This window comes from Scyliorhinus canicula, chromosome 16, assembly GCF_902713615.1.
Source record: "Scyliorhinus canicula chromosome 16, sScyCan1.1, whole genome shotgun sequence".
In the NCBI taxonomy this organism is placed as follows: domain Eukaryota; kingdom Metazoa; phylum Chordata; class Chondrichthyes; order Carcharhiniformes; family Scyliorhinidae; genus Scyliorhinus; species Scyliorhinus canicula.
Window position 1 is genome coordinate 63491322 of NC_052161.1, and position 21279 is coordinate 63512600.

Here is a 21279-nt window from a genome sequence, read left to right on the forward strand (position 1 = left end):
CATCACAGCAACATGCCAGGCAATGCATTTACCCATCACAGCAACATGCCAGGCAGTGCATTTATCAATCACAGCAACACAGCAGGCAGTGCATTTACCCATCACAGCAACATGCCAGGCAGTGCATTTATCAATCACAGCAACACATCATGCAGTGCATTTACCCATCACAGCAACACACCAGGCAGTGCATTTTCCCATCACAGCAACACACCAGGCAGTGCATTTACCCATCACAGCAACATGCCAGGCAGTGCATTTACCCATCACAGCAACACACCAGGCAGTGCATTTACCCATCACAGCAACACACCAGGCAGTGCACATTTATCAATCACAGCAACATGCCAGGCAGTGCATTTATCAATCACAGCAACACACCAGGCAGTGCACATTTATCAATCACAGCAACACACCAGGCAGTGCATTTACCCATCACAGCAACACACCAGGCAGTGCATTTATCAATCACAGCAACACACCAGGCAGTGCATTTATCAATCACAGCAACACACCAGGCAGTGCATTTATCAATCACAGCAACACACCAGGCAGTGCACATTTATCAATCACAGCAACATGCCAGGCAGTGCATTTATCAATCACAGCAACATGCCAGGCAGTGCATTTATCAATCACAGCAACACGCCAGGCAGTGCATTTACCCATCACAGCAACATGCCAGGCAGTGCACATTTATCAATCACAGCAACACACCAGGCAGTGCACATTTATCAATCACAGCAACACACCAGGCAGTGCATTTACCCATCACAGCAACACACCAGGCAGTGCATTTATCAATCACAGCAACACACCAGGCAGTGCACATTTATCAATCACAGCAACACACCAGGCAGTGCATTTATCAATCACAGCAACACACCAGGCAGTGCACATTTATCAATCACAGCAACATGCCAAGCAGTGCACATTTATCAATCACACCAACACACCAGGCAGTGCAATTACCCATCACAGCAACATGCCAGGCAGTGCATTTATCCATCACAGCAACACACCAGGCAGTGCACATTTATCAATCACAGCAACACGCCAGGCAGTGCAATTACCCATCACAGCAACATGCCAGGCAGTGCATTTATCAATCACAGCAAAATGCCAGGCAGTGCATTTACCCATCACAGCAACACACCAGGCAGTGCACATTTATCAATCACAGCAACACGCCAGGCAGTGCATTTACCCATCACAGCAACATGCCAGGCAGTGCATTTATCAATCACAGCAACATGCCAGGCAGTGCATTTAGCAATCAGCAACACACCAGGCAGTGCATTTATCAATCACAGCAACACACCAGGCAGTGCATTTACCCATCACAGCAACACACCAGGCAGTGCACATTTATCAATCACAGCAACATGCCAGGCAGTGCATTTACCCATCACAGCAACACACCAGGCAGTGCACATTTATCAATCACAGCAACACAGCAGGCAGTGCATTTACCCATCACAGCAACACACCAGGCAGTGCATTTATCAATCACAGCAACACACCAGGCAGTGCATTTATCAATCACAGCAACACACCAGGCAGTGCATTTATCAATCACAGAAACACACCACCAGTGCATTTACCCATCACAGCAACACACCAGGCAGTGCATTTACCCATCACAGCAACATGCCAGGCAGTGCACATTTATCAATCACAGCAACACACCAGGCAGTGCACATTTATCAATCACAGCAACACACCAGGCAGTGCATTTACCATCACAGCAACACACCAGGCAGTGCATTTATCAATCACAGCAACACACCAGGCAGTGCATTTACCCATCACAGCAACACACCAGGCAGTGCATTTATCAATCACAGCAACACACCAGGCAGTGCATTTATCAATCACAGCAACACACCAGGCAGTGCACATTTATCAATCACAGCAACACACCAGGCAGTGCACATTTATCAATCACAGCAACATGCCAGGCAGTGCATTTATCAATCACAGCAACATGCCAGGCAGTGCATTTATCAATCACAGCAACACACCAGGCAGTGCACATTTATCAATCACAGCAACACACCAGGCAGTGCATTACTCATCACAGCAACACACCAGGCAGTGCATTTACCCATCACAGCAACACGCCAGGCAGTGCACATTTATCAATCACAGCAACACACCAGGCAGTGCACATTTATCAATCACAGCAACACACCAGGCAGCGCACATTTATCAATCACAGCAACATGCCAGGCAGTGCATTTACCCATCACAGCAACACACCAGGCAGTGCATTTATCAATCACAGCAACACACCAGGCAGTGCAAATTTATCAATCACAGCAACACACCAGGCAGTGCATTTATCAATCACAGCAACACACCAGGCAGTGCATTTATCAATCACAGCAACACACCAGGCAGTGCACATTTATCAATCACAGCAACATGCCAGGCAGTGCACATTTATCAATCACAGCAACACACCAGGCAGTGCATTTACCCATCACAGCAACACACCAGGCAGTGCACATTATCAATCACAGCAACACGCCAGGCAGTGCATTTACCCATCACAGCAACATGCCAGGCAGTGCATTTATCAATCACAGCAACATGCCAGGCAGTGCATTTACCCATCACAGCAACACACCAGGCAGTGCACATTTATCAATCACAGCAACACGCCAGGCAGTGCATTTACCCATCACAGCAACATGCCAGGCAGTGCATTTATCAATCACAGCAACACATCAGGCAGTGCATTTACCCATCACAGCAACACACCAGGCAGTGCATTTATCAATCACAGCAACACACCAGGCAGTGCATTTACCCATCACAGCAACACACCAGGCAGTGCACATTTATCAATCACAGCAACATGCCAGGCAGTGCATTTACCCATCACAGCAACACACCAGGCAGTGCATTTATCAATCACAGCAACACACCAGGCAGTGCATTTATCAATCACAGCAACACACCAGGCAGTGCATTTATCAATCACAGCAACACACCAGGCAGTGCATTTACCCATCAGAGCAACACACCAGGCAGTGCATTTACCCATCACAGCAACATGCCAGGCAGTGCACATTTATCAATCACAGCAATACACCAGGCAGTGCACATTTATCAATCACAGCAACATGCCAGGCAGTGCATTTACCCATCACAGCAACACACCAGGCAGTGCACATTTATCAATCACAGCAACACAGCAGGCAGTGCATTTACCCATCACAGCAACACACCAGGCAGTGCATTTATCAATCTCAGCAACACACCAGGCAGTGCATTTATCAATCACAGCAACACACCAGGCAGTGCATTTATCAATCACAGCAACACAACAGGCAGTGCATTTACCCATCACAGCAACATGCCAGGCAGTGCACATTTATCAATCACAGCAACACAGCAGGTAGTGCATTTACCCATCACAGCAACACACCAGGCAGTGCATTTATCAATCACAGCAACACACCAGGCAGTGCATTTATCAATCACAGCAACACACCAGGCAGTGCACATTTATCAATCACAGCAACACGCCAGGCAGTGCATTTATCAATCACAGCAACACACCAGGCAGGGCATTTACCCATCACAGCAACACACCAGGCAGTGCATTTATCAATCACAGCAACACACCAGGCAGTGCACATTTATCAATCACAGCAACACGCCAGGCAGTGCATTTATCAATCACAGCAACACACCAGGCAGTGCAATTACCCATCACAGCAACATGCCAGGCAGTGCATTTATCCATCACAGCAACACACCAGGCAGTGCACATTTATCAATCACAGCAACACGCCAGGCAGTGCAATTACCCATCACAGCAACATGCCAGGCAGTGCATTTATCAATCACAGCAAAATGCCAGGCAGTGCATTTACCCATCACAGCAACACACCAGGCAGTGCACATTTATCAATCACAGCAACACGCCAGGCAGTGCATTTACCCATCACAGCAACATGCCAGGCAGTGCATTTATCAATCACAGCAACATGCCAGGCAGTGCATTTATCAATCAGCAACACACCAGGCAGTGCATTTATCAATCACAGCAACACACCAGGCAGTGCATTTACCCATCACAGCAACACACCAGGCAGTGCACATTTATCAATCACAGCAACATGCCAGGCAGTGCATTTACCCATCACAGCAACACACCAGGCAGTGCACATTTATCAATCACAGCAACACAGCAGGCAGTGCATTTACCCATCACAGCAACACACCAGGCAGTGCATTTATCAATCACAGCAACACACCAGGCAGTGCATTTATCAATCACAGCAACACACCAGGCAGTGCATTTATCAATCACAGCAACACACCAGGCAGTGCATTTACCCATCACAGCAACACACCAGGCAGTGCATTTACCCATCACAGCAACATGCCAGGCAGTGCACATTTATCAATCACAGCAACACACCAGGCAGTGCACATTTATCAATCACAGCAACACACCAGGCAGTGCATTTACCCATCACAGCAACACACCAGGCAGTGCATTTATCAATCACAGCAACACACCAGGCAGTGCATTTACCCATCACAGCAACACACCAGGCAGTGCATTTATCAATCACAGCAACACACCAGGCAGTGCATTTATCAATCACAGCAACACACCAGGCAGTGCACATTTATCAATCACAGCAACACACCAGGCAGTGCACATTTATCAATCACAGCAACATGCCAGGCAGTGCATTTACCCATCACAGCAACATGCCAGGCAGTGCATTTATCAATCACAGCAACACACCAGGCAGTGCACATTTATCAATCACAGCAACACACCAGGCAGTGCATTTACTCATCACAGCAACACACCAGGCAGTGCATTTACCCATCACAGCAACACGCCAGGCAGTGCACATTTATCAATCACAGCAACACACCAGGCAGTGCACATTTATCAATCACAGCAACACACCAGGCAGCGCACATTTATCAATCACAGCAACATGCCAGGCAGTGCATTTACCCATCACAGCAACACACCAGGCAGTGCATTTATCAATCACAGCAACACACCAGGCAGTGCACATTTATCAATCACAGCAACACACCAGGCAGTGCATTTATCAATCACAGCAACACACCAGGCAGTGCATTTATCAATCACAGCAACACACCAGGCAGTGCACATTTATCAATCACAGCAACATGCCAGGCAGTGCACATTTATCAATCACAGCAACACACCAGGCAGTGCATTTACCCATCACAGCAACACACCAGGCAGTGCACATTTATCAATCACAGCAACACGCCAGGCAGTGCATTTACCCATCACAGCAACATGCCAGGCAGTGCATTTATCAATCACAGCAACATGCCAGGCAGTGCATTTACCCATCACAGCAACACACCAGGCAGTGCACATTTATCAATCACAGCAACACGCCAGGCAGTGCATTTACCCATCACAGCAACATGCCAGGCAGTGCATTTATCAATCACAGCAACACATCAGGCAGTGCATTTACCCATCACAGCAACACACCAGGCAGTGCATTTATCAATCACAGCAACACACCAGGCAGTGCATTTACCCATCACAGCAACACACCAGGCAGTGCACATTTATCAATCACAGCAACATGCCAGGCAGTGCATTTACCCATCACAGCAACACACCAGGCAGTGCATTTATCAATCACAGCAACACACCAGGCAGTGCATTTATCAATCACAGCAACACACCAGGCAGTGCATTTATCAATCACAGCAACACACCAGGCAGTGCATTTACCCATCACAGCAACACACCAGGCAGTGCATTTACCCATCACAGCAACATGCCAGGCAGTGCACATTTATCCATCACAGCAACACACCAGGCAGTGCACATTTATCAATCACAGCAACATGCCAGGCAGTGCATTTACCCATCACAGCAACACACCAGGCAGTGCACATTTATCAATCACAGCAACACAGCAGGCAGTGCATTTACCCATCACAGCAACACACCAGGCAGTGCATTTATCAATCTCAGCAACACACCAGGCAGTGCATTTATCAATCACAGCAACACACCAGGCAGTGCATTTATCAATCACAGCAACACACCAGGCAGTGCATTTACCCATCACAGCAACACAACAGGCAGTGCATTTACCCATCACAGCAACATGCCAGGCAGTGCACATTTATCAATCACAGCAACACAGCAGGTAGTGCATTTACCCATCACAGCAACACACCAGGCAGTGCATTTATCAATCACAGCAACACACCAGGCAGTGCATTTATCAATCACAGCAACACACCAGGCAGTGCACATTTATCAATCACAGCAACACGCCAGGCAGTGCATTTATCAATCACAGCAACACACCAGGCAGGGCATTTACCCATCACAGCAACACACCAGGCAGTGCATTTATCAATCACAGCAACACACCAGGCAGTGCACATTTATCAATCACAGCAACACGCCAGGCAGTGCATTTATCAATCACAGCAACACACCAGGCAGGGCATTTACCCATCACAGCAACACACCAGGCAGTGCATTTATCAATCACAGCAACATGCCAGGCAGTGCACATTTATCAATCACAGCAACACACCAGGCAGTGCACATTTATCAATCACAGCAACATGCCAGGCAGCGCATTTACCCATCACAGCAACACACCAGGCAGTGCACATTTATCAATCACAGCAACACAGCAGGCAGTGCATTTACCCATCACAGCAACACACCAGGCAGTGCATTTATCAATCTCAGCAACACACCAGGCAGTGCATTTATCAATCACAGCAACACACCAGGCAGTGCATTTATCAATCACAGCAACACACCAGGCAGTGCATTTACCCATCACAGCAACACAACAGGCAGTGCATTTACCCATCACAGCAACATGCCAGGCAGTGCACATTGATCAATCACAGCAACACAGCAGGTAGTGCATTTACCCATCACAGCAACACACCAGGCAGTGCATTTATCAATCACAGCAACACACCAGGCAGTGCATTTATCAATCACAGCAACACACCAGGCAGTGCACATTTATCAATCACAGCAACACGCCAGGCAGTGCATTTATCAATCACAGCAACACACCAGGCAGGGCATTTACCCATCACAGCAACACACCAGGCAGTGCAATTTATCAATCACAGCAACACACCAGGCAGTGCACATTATCAATCACAGCAACACGCCAGGCAGTGCATTTATCAATCACAGCAACACACCAGGCAGGGCATTTACCCATCACAGCAACACACCAGGCAGTGCATTTATCAATCACAGCAAACATGCCAGGCAGTGCAATTTATCAATCACAGCAACATGCCAGGCAGTGCATTTATCAATCACAGCAACACGCCAGGCAGTGCATTTATCAATCACAGCAACAGCCAGGCAGTGCATTTATCAGTCCACAGCAAACACACCAGGCAGTGCACATTTATCAATCACAGCAACATGCCAGGCAGTGCATTTACCCATCACAGCAACATGCCAGGCAGTGCATTTACCCATCACAGCAACATGCCAGGCAGTGCATTTACCCATCACAGCAACATGCCAGGCAGGGCATTTACCCATCACAGCAACACACCAGGCAGTGCATTTATCAATCACAGCAACATGCCAGGCAGTGCACATTTATCAATCACAGCTACATGCCAGGCAGTGCATTTATCAATCACAGCAACACGCCAGGCAGTGCATTTATCAATCACAGCAACATGCCAGGCAGTGCATTTATCAATCACAGCAACACACCAGGCAGTGCATTTATCAATCACAGCAACATGCCAGGCAGTGCATTTAGCCATCACAGCAACACAGCAGGCAGTGCACATTTACCCATCACAGCAACACACCAGGCAGTGCATTTACCCATCACAGCAACATGCCAGGCAGTGCATGTACCCATCACAGCAACATGCCAGGCAGTGCATTTACCAATCTCATTGACATGCTGGCACTGTGTTTACCCATCACACAATCTGAGGGCTGCCAAAATGTTGTTTTTAAACATTTGCAAAATTGTGGCCGTGCTGTAAACTAAGCTCATTTTGTCTCGCGTGCTCTCAGTGACATTCTTCCTCACCAGCTTCTGGCAGCAGTGGGTCACACACAAAACAATAGATTAAATCTGAGCTTTGTGTACTAACTGTGGACTGATTTATTGCAGAATGATTAATTTGAACATTATGAAATTCAAAATTTGTTAAAACTTCAAATTCTTACAACTCAGGGGGTACTTTAGCAGTATACAGAAGCATGCTGCATTAAACTGTTTCGGTTGAGACTTTATACTGTTACATATATTTTAACTAGAAAATACTTTTTAAGTATTGTCTTGTGAATATAATTGTGATATTTCAACACAAATACAATTTTTAAAAATTTGGCGGAGTTTGGGGCGCGGTTGGTATCACGTAGGTTGGGTACTTTTCATTTTCTACTTTTATTTTTCTCCTTCTGTCGTTCTTTTCTCTTTCCATTGTTCTATGTGAACTGGTGTCTAAAGTTCAATAGAGATTGCGATGATCAATGGCTGTAAGATTAGAATGATTAAATCCCACTATGGTGACCCAAAGCAAGACAATGGGCCTGTTCCCAGGCCTGAGCTAATGCCAGTCTTGTTACAAGGACCATAGAAGCTATTTGTGTTTCCCAAGAATCTAATTTTCCCTTTCTATATGGTAGCGTGTGACTAGGGCCTGATTTCACTATTTGGGATGAGAGTTGGCTTTAGGCGATTATCACAAGTTTAGATGTTCTCTCAGACTCGGCGATGTTCCTTACTTTTGTAGATGGCTCGGCTGACTTATCCTGAGGGACATTTCTATATTTTTCCAATATCTTGCTGTATAGGAGCATAAATTGGGGGGAAATTGTATCACTTTGTATTCTGAACTGGATGCTCATGTATCTCGCATGTGGCTCAAATCCCTCCGATCTTTTTGTGGCCAATCTGGTAAGGTGGGGTCAGATGCAATGTACCTACCTTTAAGCTACCTTTTTTCCACAGCGAACAAACCCACAGAAAAACATTTATGGTCGAGCTAACTGAATTCAATCAGCAAGAACTTGGTTCCAGGGAAAATACTAAATATATTACAAGTCATCATATCAGATGATCATTTTGCCTAACTAAAAACAGAATACTCCCATCTGCCCTCCTGCACGCTCCTGAACCTGCTGAAAGCTGACACTAAAAAGCTGACTTCGTGTTAGTGTTGCTGCCTCAGTATTTATTTCTTTGAGTTTACAACCTAAGGGAATGAACTGTGTTAGACACCCTCCCCTGAGTGCCTGGGACCCAGAGACCTCTGAACACAATGGGGAGGAGGTGTTTCTCGGTTGGTGAGGCAGGTCTCTTGTTTTGGAACAGGGCCCTGGTGCGACCTGAGCGCTGACCATGGAATGAATAAAATTATACCAGCAAACAGCAGGACAATGTTTTTGTGATTTGTATGGTTACAACACTTGGTGAGCAGTGGAAAATATGCTTATTTTGCACTCTATTTAATCCGTTTAATTTGAGAACTAATGTCATTTCATTGGGTTTGATACTGTGAATTGTTAACCTGGATCGATACAAATCCCATCTGGTCTCCTGTTTGTATTTGTTGTAGGGACATGTTGCAGAAGTGACGTTTGTGAGTGGGAATCCCAGGAACTCAGTTGCTTCAATGGTATGTCATTTATTCAGATATTCGGAAAGAGGGATCAGCTGAAACTGTTACAATTTCCTGAAAATACCACGATACCTTCTGAAGGTGTGCTACATTTCTCAAAGACTTCTTCAAACTCTTTTAGCGCGCTTAGTTTCTGTGTTAAAGTATTTTTATTCCAATTTTCAACATTTTACATTTTACAATAACAAAAAACTTTCCCAACATATTAAACCCCCACCACAAGAAGACCCCCCTCTCTCCCATTCTCCCCCCCCCCATAACAATCGACGGTAACCAATAATGCAGAATGAACAAACCCCAACTCTTGTTGAACCCATCAATCATCCCCCCCCCCCCCCCTCCCATAGAGCAAATTTCACCTTGTCCAGTGATATGAACTCCAAGGCACAGGGCGGAGAAGCAAATCTACACCCAACAGAACCCGCCTATGAGCAATCAGCAAGGTTAACACATCTGACCCCTCACCCGTCTGCAACTCCGGCAGGTTTGATACCCCAAACATAGCTCCCAGGGGACCGGACTCCATGCCCACATGGAAGACCACTGACATGGTGCCAGAAAATGGCCTCCAAAACCTTTCCAACTTTAGACAAGATCAGAACATATATACATGGTTAGCAGGGCCCCTCCCACACTGCTCGCAGACATTCCCTACCTCCTCAAACAACTGGCTGATCCTTGACTTCATCAGGTCTGCCCTGTGCACCACCTTCAGCTGTATGAGCCCCAGCCTCGCACACGGGGATGAGGCATTCACCCTCCAGAACACCCACTCCCTCCTCTAATGCCGTCCCCAACTCCTCTTCCCACTTGGCTTTAATCTCCTCTATGGACACCTTATCCTCCTCCAGAATCCTCCCATAAATCGCCGAGATGACCCCCCCTTCCAGGCCCCCACTGACAGCACCTCCACCAACAACGAGGAGGCAGGCGCTATCGGAAAGGTCGGAAAGACCCTCGCAAAGTCCCGCACCTGCATATACCGAAAGCTCTCCTCCCACCCCAGTCAAAACTTCTCATTCAATTCCTCCAAGCTCGCAAACCGCCCTCCCAGAAACAGATCCTTCATCTCCCTTTCCCATCCCCAGGACCTCGTATCCATTCTCCCCAGCTCAAATCCGTGATTCCCCCTAATCGGCATCACCCTAGATCTTGCTCCCACTCTAAAGTGTTGACGGAATTGCCTACAAATCTTAAGCGTGACCACCACCACAAGACTTCCCGAATACTTCCTTGGAACCACTGGGAATGGTGCCATTGCCAGCGCCCACAATCCTGTCCCTGACATGGGCCCGCCTCCATCTAACCTACAAACTCTGCCTCCCTATTCCAACCCCGTATCTTCCCTGCATTCACCGCCCATTTATCCTGGCCACCTTCCCAGTCCAAATGAACAAAGAAACCAGCCTTTCTACCCCCTTGAAAAACGCCCTGGTAAAACAAACCAGCAGGCACTGAATTTAAAACAAAAAGCGTGGCAAAATGTTCATCTTAACCGTCTGCACCTGACCTCCCAACTATAGGGGAAGATTATCCCACCTCAATAAATCCGCTTTCACCCTCTCCACCAAGCTCTAAAAATTCAATTTCAGAAGACCTGCCCAATCCCGGGTATCTGCACCCCCCGATACCTAAAATGAGAAGCTGCCACAAGGAATGGCAACCTTTCAGCCCCAAACCCCGCCCCTGGAGCAGACACCACAAAATACTCACTTTTTCCCAAATTCAGCTTATACCCCGAAAATGCCCCAAATCTTTTAAGCAAGCCAATTATGTCCCCCGCCGAGGAGCCAGGCTCTGAAATGTAAAACAACAAAGCATCCGTGTACAAGGGCCACCCTATATTTCACCTCCCCCTCACCTTTCCCTTCCACAACTCCGAGCTCCGCAGCACAATGGTCAAGGGCTCTATCACCAATGCAAACTAAAGGGGGGACATGGAACATCCCTGCCTCGTTCCCCGATGCAATGAAAAATACCCTGAGTTCATGTTATTCATGCGCACACACACCATCAGCTCCATGTGCAGCAATTTCATCTATGCCACAAACCTTTTTTTACTTCATAAATTTAGAGTACCCAATTCATTTTTGTTGATTAAGAGACAATTTAGCGTGGACAATTCATCTAGCCAGCACATCTTTGGGTTTGTCATAATATCCACTCATGTATATAATGAGATGAGGCAGTGATTGACATACAGGACAACCAGTAAGCACACAACACAGTGCAGCCAATCACCAGTCAGGACACTACCACTATAAAGCCAGAGGGCACTAGGTTTCCCGCTCTCTGGACACAGCCACTGAGACAGTCAGAGTCCACGAGCTAGCCAGTGCAAACACCATGCGGTAGCTAGTAAGTCTGGTCAGGATAATACAAGGTCTCCAGTTAGTTCAGTGTAGTGTCGACCCACAGCTGAACATGTACATCAGTTCTATCGTTGAATAAAACAGTGTTGGATTTTCTCCAGTGTTAGACATCTGCTTCTAGCTTCCCTGCATCGAGTGCAGTCCAATCGAACCAGCCTGCCTAACACATCAGGGTTGTGTGGGCGAAACCCACTCAAACACGGGGAGAATGTGCAAACTGCACATGGACAGTGACCCAGAGCCGGGATCAAACCTGGGACCTCGGCATCGTGAGACTGCAGTGCTAACCACTGCGCTTCCCATATTCTGCCTTCTTAATCCAGCTAACCATGCCTTTTCCTTCACAAAGAAGTCAATCCTAGAGAATACCTGTACACCGGCAAAAAAAGTGAATACTCCTGATCCCTCGGGTACAAAACTCTCCCCCCCCCACCCCCATGGGGTCAGCAAGCACCGCTAGGACAGATCTGTCCACCCATGGTTCCGACACTGTATTCCAACCACCAAAATCAACTCGTGGGTATCTAGATTCGGAATGGCAGCCAGCGTTTTCTTCACGAACCATGCCTCATCCCAATTGAAGGCATACACGCTAATCAACACCAACAACCTCCCTTCCAGCCCACCCATTACAATAGTGTACCTACCCTTCCGATTCGCCACCACCTTCTCCACCTGCAACCTCACACGCCCGCATACTAGAATTGGCACCCAGGCCCTACTATCAAAACTGGAGTGAAACACCTGGCTCACCCACCCCTTCCTGAGCCTCATCTCATCCTTCACCCTCAGATGGATGTTCTGTAGCATCACCATATCAGCTTTAAAACTCTTCAATGCGTGAAACACTCACTCTCTTCACTGGTTCCCCCCACCCCTCGCACGTTCTACGCCACCATTCTGACCGGGCCTCTCAACCCCTGGCCCGTTCCTTCTATCCACCTTTACCATCCGGCGGGACACACACCATCCTCTCATCACCGTCAACCCCTACTCCCCTTCCCAGAATTCCCCCAACCACTTCCTCTTGCAAACACCTCACCCAGTATCGATCCCCTCTGCCCACTATTCAAACCTGCCAGGCCAATTGAAACCTGCCCAGAAAGGCTCCAATGACTGTGGCCCCTCCCCCCACCACATTCCTGTTCAGTAGCGAACCTTAATTTGCCAGTGAGGTCACACATGCCAGAACCCGCCTCCTCCTCCCAAAAACACAAACAACAACCCAACCCCCCATGCCAAAATCCTCCAAACATCCCACCCCACACTCCCACCAAAAGTGACTATCTACCCCCTAGCGATACAACCAGAGTGGGGTGAATACAATAGCAGAAAACCAAAACAGGAAAAAATTATCAAAAACCAGTGAATAAGAAAATCAAAGAAAAAATCCCAGTCTACACCATCAAAGTTCAAATCCAAACTCATCTCAGTACCAAGTACCAGTCCTTCAGCCTTTACAAATGCCTCTGCCGTCTCAAAATAAAAGTCATTCGAATTGTGAGTCACTCTCAGCTTCGTCGAGTAAACCACTCCAAACCTCATCTTGCTGCTGTACAGCGCCTCCTTCACCTGACCAAAGGCCGCCTGCCTTCTCGCCAATTCGGCCGTTGGATCTTGGTATACGTATACCAACGCCTTCCACTTCACCTCTGGCTTTTGCTTCGCCCAACTCAAAACCTTCTCCTTCACCTGGTAGCTGCAGAATCAGACAGTCGCAGCCCTCAATGACTCATTTGTTCTAGGCTTCGGCTGGAGCACCGATGGGCCCTGTTCAACTCGTAGAGGGAGGGCTCTTCCGTCTCCTTCATCAACTTGCCGATCATGTCCACAATGTACTCAGTCAGCCACTGGCCCTCCACCCCCTCGGGTAAGCCCATGATCCTCAAATTCTGCCTCCGCAACCTGTTCTCCAAGTTTTCCAATTTGACACTTAGCCCTTTATTGTTCTCCATCACCCTCCCCAGCTCCTCACTCATCGAGGTCAACTGGTCGCCATGCTGCGTTAATGCCTCCTCCGCCCCCTTCATCTTCTCTCCTTGCTGCCGCACCTCCATCGATGTCTTCATCAGAGCCGCCTTTGTTGGTGCAATCGCCACCCCACGAACCAGCACCCGCCATCTTCTGTCTGGCTGGACTCAGCGCAGCACTCCCCCTTCCTTCCCTCACCTTCCTTCTGGAACTTCGATGTTCCACCGACTCCTTAGATCTTCCCACAGCAGATCATCCAAAAAGTACCCCGAGTCCGGGCAAAAATTGAAGACTGTAGCAGGAGCCACCCAATGTGTGACCTTCACCGACATGTTGCCACTGGAAGTCCATGCCGGTCAGTTTTAGCCAGTGTGTATAGCCTTTAAGGAGAAACGGGTTGCAAGTTTCAACAAAACACTATGCGATATATGCGTGCAGTACGATGGATGACATTCACCAACCAGTAATAGTATAAATTCTGAATTTTGAACTGGGGCTGTGCTCACTCATATATTGGCTGCAACCTCACTGGTGAAGGGAAGGGGAATCTAACCTCTGATTTTTCTGAGGTAACCCCTTTCAGCAGACTACCTTGCTGAGCGAGTTAGACAAGCAGCAGTGCTCGATGCGAACCTCTACATCCAGCTGAGCAACTTTCGAAGTCAGCAAAGCCCTCTCAGCATATGCCCACATTCCAACCAGCTGGCAAACAGTTGCTGAGGAGCACATGGGAGAAAAGAGGAAAAGGGATAGGCCATTTCGAATGTAGGTCATGGCTGATCCGAATCTTAGCTCCATCTACCTGCATGGTTTTCACAGCCCTTAATGCCCGTGCGCAATAACAATCTATCAATTTTAAGCTTGGGATTTTCCGTTGGTGTCGCCTCAATAGCATTTTGGGAAGAGAGGGTTCAAGTTTTCCAGTTCCCTTTCTGTGGGAAGGTCCTTCCTAACATCAGCCCTGAATGGCTGAGTTAGAATTTCCAAGCCGTACTCCCATCACTGGTGGAAATAGTTTCTCTCGACCTAAGCAATTAAATGCTTTCAACATCTTCAACACGTCAAATAGATCACCTCTTAAAACCTCTGCATTCCAGGCAGCCTTGGTATTGATTCAGTGATCCCAATGTGATTGGTGAGGTCGAGGCTGCAGGTCAGAACGTCTGGAGATCAGTATGTATTTACCTGTAGCATTCATCCTTGCAATGGGAAATCCATGGCTGGTGTTATTGCTGGGGGTGCAGTTTTGACCCAGTGTGCTCTGTCCGGTTGCAGGTTTGGGGCCTGGATTCCAGATGGTTGGACAGGGGCAAAGATGTGATCTGCCAGATGTGGTTGACCAGATATTGTGGAGCAAATGAAACCTTGCCATCGGGAGACAGATTCCTGCAGATAATCAGGAATGGGAATGTGGATAATTGGGATTCCACTGTCATTGCGTTTAGCTCTTAAACTGGTTCCCTGCCACAATTATTCAATCATGTAAGGACATTGATAATTTAGCCTGACTATTTTTCATACTTGTACAATATTGTATCTGTTTCAGGCTGGTGGAACATTTCTGACGGTAGAAAGATTTGAGAATGTCACTGGCAATTGGATTGTCATGTATAATGATGCTTCTTGGGACACCAGGTAATTCTCCTTCATCATTTTGATGTTGCCTACAGTCAGATTGTCATTATAATTAAATCTGGACCATATGGATTATTCTGTTATCAAAATATTACCATCAAATCAATGCACTCTAAACCAAGTTAATCTTTATTTTATTCATTCATGGGGTGGGAGGGGGCATTGCTGACTAGGCCAGCATTTATTGCCCATCCTTAATTATCCTTGAGAAGGTGGTGGTGAGCTTGAATCTCTTGAACTGCTGCAGTCCATGTGGTGTAGGTGCAACCACCTCACTGTTAGGGAGGGAGTTCCAAGACTTCGACCCAGCAAGAGTGAAGGAATGGCGATATATTTCCAATTAAGATGGTGAGTGAAGGGATGGGAAGCTGCTGGCTGCCGTTTGGGTGGTGAAGTGTGAATAAGCCAGGGTAGGAGAGAAAGGGAACTGCACACCCGGCTCCATCAGTGACTCAATCCCCACCCCCTCCCACCTCCACTGGTGTCCGAAGACAGGGGCTCAGCCACTGTAAAATGATGAAGAGGCCCAGGCTCCAGGCCTGGGTGCAGCCTCGGACTGGGAGTTGACTAGAGACTTAGGTTGTTGAGTCACTGGCCTGGGCCAGTAGGTTGCGACAGAGTGGGAAACGAGAGGGAAGGAGAGAGAGAGACAGACAGAATGGGGAAGGAGTGGGAGAGAGAGAGAGAGAGATGGAAAGGATACAGAGAGACAGATAGGGTAGGAAGGAAATGGAGCGAGACAAACAATGGGAAGTGTCATAATATACATCTATGTATATAATGGAGTGCAGAGAGGCAGTGATTGACATACAGGATGACCAGTAAGCACACAGAACAGAGAAGCCAATCACCAGACAGGATACTACCACTATAAAGCCAGAGGGCACTTGGTTTCCCGCTTTCTCTGGACCCAGCCACTGAGACAGTCAGAGTCCATGAGCTAGCCAGTGCAAACACCATGCCGTAGCTAGTAAGTCTGGTCAGGCTAGTACTAGGTATCCAGTCAAGTCAGTATAGTGTCAACCAACAGTTGAACATGTATAGGAGTTAAGACGTTAAATAAAATCGTGTTGTATCTTATTGAGTGTTAGAGGTCTGTCTCTCGCTACACTGCATCAAGTGCAGTCCACATCGACCCAGCCTGCCCAACACATTATAAAAGAGAGAGAAAGACAGAGTGGGAAAGGTGCGAGCGAGAGAGAGAGACAGACAGATAGGTTGGGAAAAGAGATGGAGAGTGATAGACAATGGTAAGGAGAGAGATAGAGAGAGAGAAGGAGTGGGAAAAGAGATAGAGACATAAAGAGTGGGAAAGGAGAGAGAGCCGGATAGACAGTGGGAAGGAGAGAGAGAGAAAGACAGACAGAGTGGAAAGGAGAGAGAGAGAAAGGAGAGAGAACTAGATAGACAGTGGGAAGGAGAGAAAGAGAAAGATGGATGGAGTGGAAAGGAGAGAGAGAGAGAGAGAAACAGACAAAGTGAGAAAGGAGAAGAGAGAGGGAAAAGGAGAGGCAGTGAGGAATACAGAGAGGCAGAGTGGGAAAAGAGAAATAGAGATAGACAGTGGGAAAGTGATGCATGATCAATTGAACAAAGACGAGAGTTGGATACAACTGAGGCTTTATTGCTCTAAGATGTGTGCCCTCCCACAGCAGCTGGCGAAATGGCTGCTGCATGGAGGACACACATTATTTATACTCTGCCTACTGGGCGTAGCCAGCAGGCAGGGACTACCGGCGAACCTATAGTACAGGTCTTACCATACATCACCTAATAAAGGTGTAACAGTGGTTTACCACAGAAAGATGAAGGAGAAAGACATACAGGGTGGGAAAGGAGTGAGCAAGAGACAGTGGGCGGAATTCTCCGCTCCCGGGAAAAATCGGGAAGGCCGTCTTGAACTTGGCCGAGTTTCACGATTGCCTCGGAGGCCGCTCCTCTCACCGTATTCACCCCCACCCGGGGGGGGGCTAGGAGCGGTGCTCCGTTATTCTCGGCCGCCGGACCTTGACGCTTGCGTCAAGGCGGCGCGCCGAGAATGACGCGACGGCGGCGCCTATGTGACGTCAGCCGCGCATGCGTAGGTTGGCCAACCCGCGCATGCGCGGCTGACGTCATGACGGCTGACGGCTCAAACCCGCGCATGCGCGGTGGCCATCTTCCCCTCCGCTACCCCGCAAGACATGGCGGCTTGATCTTGCGGGGCGGCGGAGGGGAAAGAGTGCGTCGCTTTGAGACGCTGGCCCGATGATCGGTGGGCACCGATCGCGGGCCAGTCCCCTCCCGAGCACGGCCGTGGTGCTCACTCCCCTATCTGCCCCCCACAGGTGTGGTTTGCACCGTCATGAAACGGTCGCGAACGGCAGGCCGCTCGGCCCATCCGGGTCGGAGAATCGCCGGTTGCTGTGAAAAACGGCGAGCGGAGATTCTTCCGAGCGGGGGGTGGGAGAATCGCGGGGGGCGCCAGGGGGTCGTGAAATGAGTCGCCCGGCCCTCCCACGATTCTCCCACCCGGCGTGGGGAGTGGAGAATCACGCCCAGTGAGTCAGTCGAGATAGACAGAGTGGGAAGGGAGAAATAAAGACACACAATGGAAAAGAAAAGAGAGAGAGAGAGAGGGAAAGAAGAGAGAGAGAGAGTGAGACAGAGTGGGAAAGGAGAGAGAGAGACATACAGAGTTGGAAAGGAGAAATAGAGAGACAGTGCGAAAGAAGAGAGAAAGAGACAGATAGTGGGAAAGAAAAGAGAGAGGGACAGACAGAGTGGGAAAGAAGAAATAGAGAAAGACTGGGAAGGGAGAGAGAGAGACGGACAGAATGAGAAAGGAGAGAGAAGGAGACAGTGAGAAAGGAGAGAGAGGGAGTCAAAGAGAGAGAATGGGAAAGAAAAGTATATAAAACATTGAGCTGAACTTCTGGAGTACTCTTATTGGGTCACAGAAGCTATGCAACTCATTAAAGAAATGCAACCTCAGCCATCTCTTTCAAGCAGTGGGTGAGTTCAATGCTTCCTAATTCTCTCTTTAATATAATTAATTAAGTTGGTTTGATGTGTGTGCGGTCCACGACCGATTTTGTCCATGTGTGAGTGACCTTTGATAAGGAAAAGGTCCCATCTCTGTTTGCAGATGGTAGAAGTCATGGGTTTGGAAGGTTCTGCTGGAGGGATCCATAGATCCCTCCAGCGCAGAAGGAAGCCATTCGGCCCATTGAATCTACACTAGCCCTCTGAAAAAGCATCCTACCTAGGCTCACTTCTCCACCCTATCCCTGTAACCCATCTAATGTTTGAACACTAAGGGGCAATTTAGCATGGTCAATCCACCTAACCTGCACATGTTTGGACCATGGGAGGAAACCGGAGCACCTGCAGGAAACCCATGCAGACACGGGGAGAACGTGCAAACTCCACACAATCACCCAAGGCCGGAATTGAACCCAGGCCCCTGGCACTGTGAGGCAGTGCTAGCCACTGTGCCACCATGCCATCTGAATCTTGTAGATGGTAGACACTGCTGTCACTGTGTGTCGGTGGTGGAGTGAGTAAATGTTTGTGGATGGGGTGTCAATCGAGTGGGCTGCTTTGTCCTGGTTGGTGTCAACCTTCTTGAGTGTTGTTGGAGCTGCACTCATCCTGGCAAGTGGCGAGTTGTCCACCATACTCCTGACTTATTCCTTGTAGATGATGGACAAATAAATAAAAACTGGAAATGCTCAGAAGATCTAACAGCATCTGTGAAGAGTGGGATATTGATAGTGACAATATTTCAGGTGGTTGGCCTTTCATTACAACTGGAAAAATTAGAGGTGTATAACAGATTTTTCTCACTCTGTATGTAAGAAGCCCAGGGGGTGGCATGGTGGCACTGCTGCTTCACAGTGCCAGGGACCAGGGCTCATTTCCAGCCTTGGGTGACTGTGGAGTTTGTACTTTCTCCCTGTATCTGTGTGGGTTCCTCTGGGTACTCCGGTTTTGTCGCACAGTCCCAAGATGTACAGGTTAGGTGAATTGTCCGTGATAAATTGCACCTTAGTTTCCAAAATGTTAAAGTGAGTTACTGGATGAAGGAAGCACCCTGTGACCGGGTGGGGGCGTGGAGCTAGATAGGGGCTGGGATTCTCCAATAATGGGGCTATGTCCCCACGCCCGCCAGAAAATGGACGCGAATCACTCAGGACTTTTTTCTAAAAAGGCCGGAGTGATTCTCCTACTTTAAGGGGGCTTGCAGGGCCCTGGCGTGCGCCACGCAGCTCCTGCTGCTGATACGGGGCTCTGCACTTCCGGCCGCGGGTCTGCGCTTGCGCGTGGCAGCCGCCTGAGGCGCCGACCCCGTGCAACATGGCGGACCCACATAGCGGGCCGACGCAGAAGAAGATAGGCTCCCCCTCCCCCCCAGATTGCGCACGGCGGCTGATCGGTGCCCCCCCGATCATGGGCCTGGCCGTCATGGAGGCCCCCCGGAGACTGATTCCCCCCCCCCCCCCCTCCTCCCTCACCAAGACGGCCACCGCAGCTGCGACACCGAGCTCCCGCCAGGTGGAACCATATGAGAAGCACACCGACGGGAACTCGGCCGGTCGACTGCGGAGAATCACTGCGGGGGCCTCTTTCAATGGGCCCCGACTGGCGCCATGTCGGCCACGCGCTTGTGGGTGCCGCCGATTCTCCGGTCGTGGGTCCAACGCCCCATTCTCCGCCCCCACGCCGGGTGGGATTGCGGCGCGGGGGCTCGGAGAATCCCGGCCAGAGTGTTCTTTAAGATGGTTGGTGCAGACTCGATCGGTCAAATGTCCTCCTTCTGCACCATAGGGATTCTATGAAAGGAGGAATCACTACTGGATTCATTAATGGGGAGTGAATTTGAATGGGTAAGAGGAGTAAAAGTAGGGAACTTGTCTAGGCAATAATGATCATAACATGAGATGACTTAATACTTAAAAAAATTATTTCATGATACTTGGGTAGTCATTTGTTGCCCATCCCTAATTGCTCTTGAACTGAGTCTTTTGCTAGGCCTTTTTAGAGGGAAGTTAAGAGTCAACCACATTGTTGTAGGCTTGGGGGCATCACATATAGGCCAGACCAGATAGAGATGGCAGATTTCCTTCCCGAATACGTTAGTGAACCAAATGGGTTTTTAACACCAATTAGGAATGGTTTCATGATCAACAAAACTGAGGTTGTGTTATGTTTCAGATTTATGAAGTGAATTCAAATCCCACCCACTGCCCTGGTGAGATTTGTCCTGCGTCCCTGTGCCCCTATCTGGCCCTCTGGATTACTAGTTAAGTGACATTACCATTTATGCCACCATCTCTCCATGAAAAATTAACTAATTGAGAAAGATATGAATGTGAAAAAGGTCAAGAAGTAATGGGAGAAAAGCTGATTTTGAGAGGCTGTGAATAGGACTAACATTAATGACCATACTGGCAAACAATGATGTAGAACAGAAATGGGAAACATTTAAATGAAGTTCACAAAATATGTTCTAAACAATAATGAGATCGTATGGATTAACTAAAATATAAAGGAAAAAAGGAAAATCTGGAGGTAAGGAAAGAGAGGGTGGCATGGTAGCACAGTGGTCAGCACTGTTGATTCACAGCGC

The 21279-nt window shown here is 48.3% G+C and overlaps 1 protein-coding gene across 1 annotated transcript in view; it reads left to right on the forward strand.

Moving 5' to 3' along the window:
• The window catches only part of asah2 (N-acylsphingosine amidohydrolase 2), a 186408-nt gene that overhangs the window by 114857 nt on the left and 50272 nt on the right, over positions 1–21279 (forward strand). The window contains exons 19-20 of the mRNA XM_038773535.1: positions 9628–9687; positions 15580–15668. Of these exons, the coding sequence (XP_038629463.1) occupies positions 9628–9687; positions 15580–15668 (149 nt within the window). The remainder of the gene's footprint in view (positions 1–9627; positions 9688–15579; positions 15669–21279) is intronic.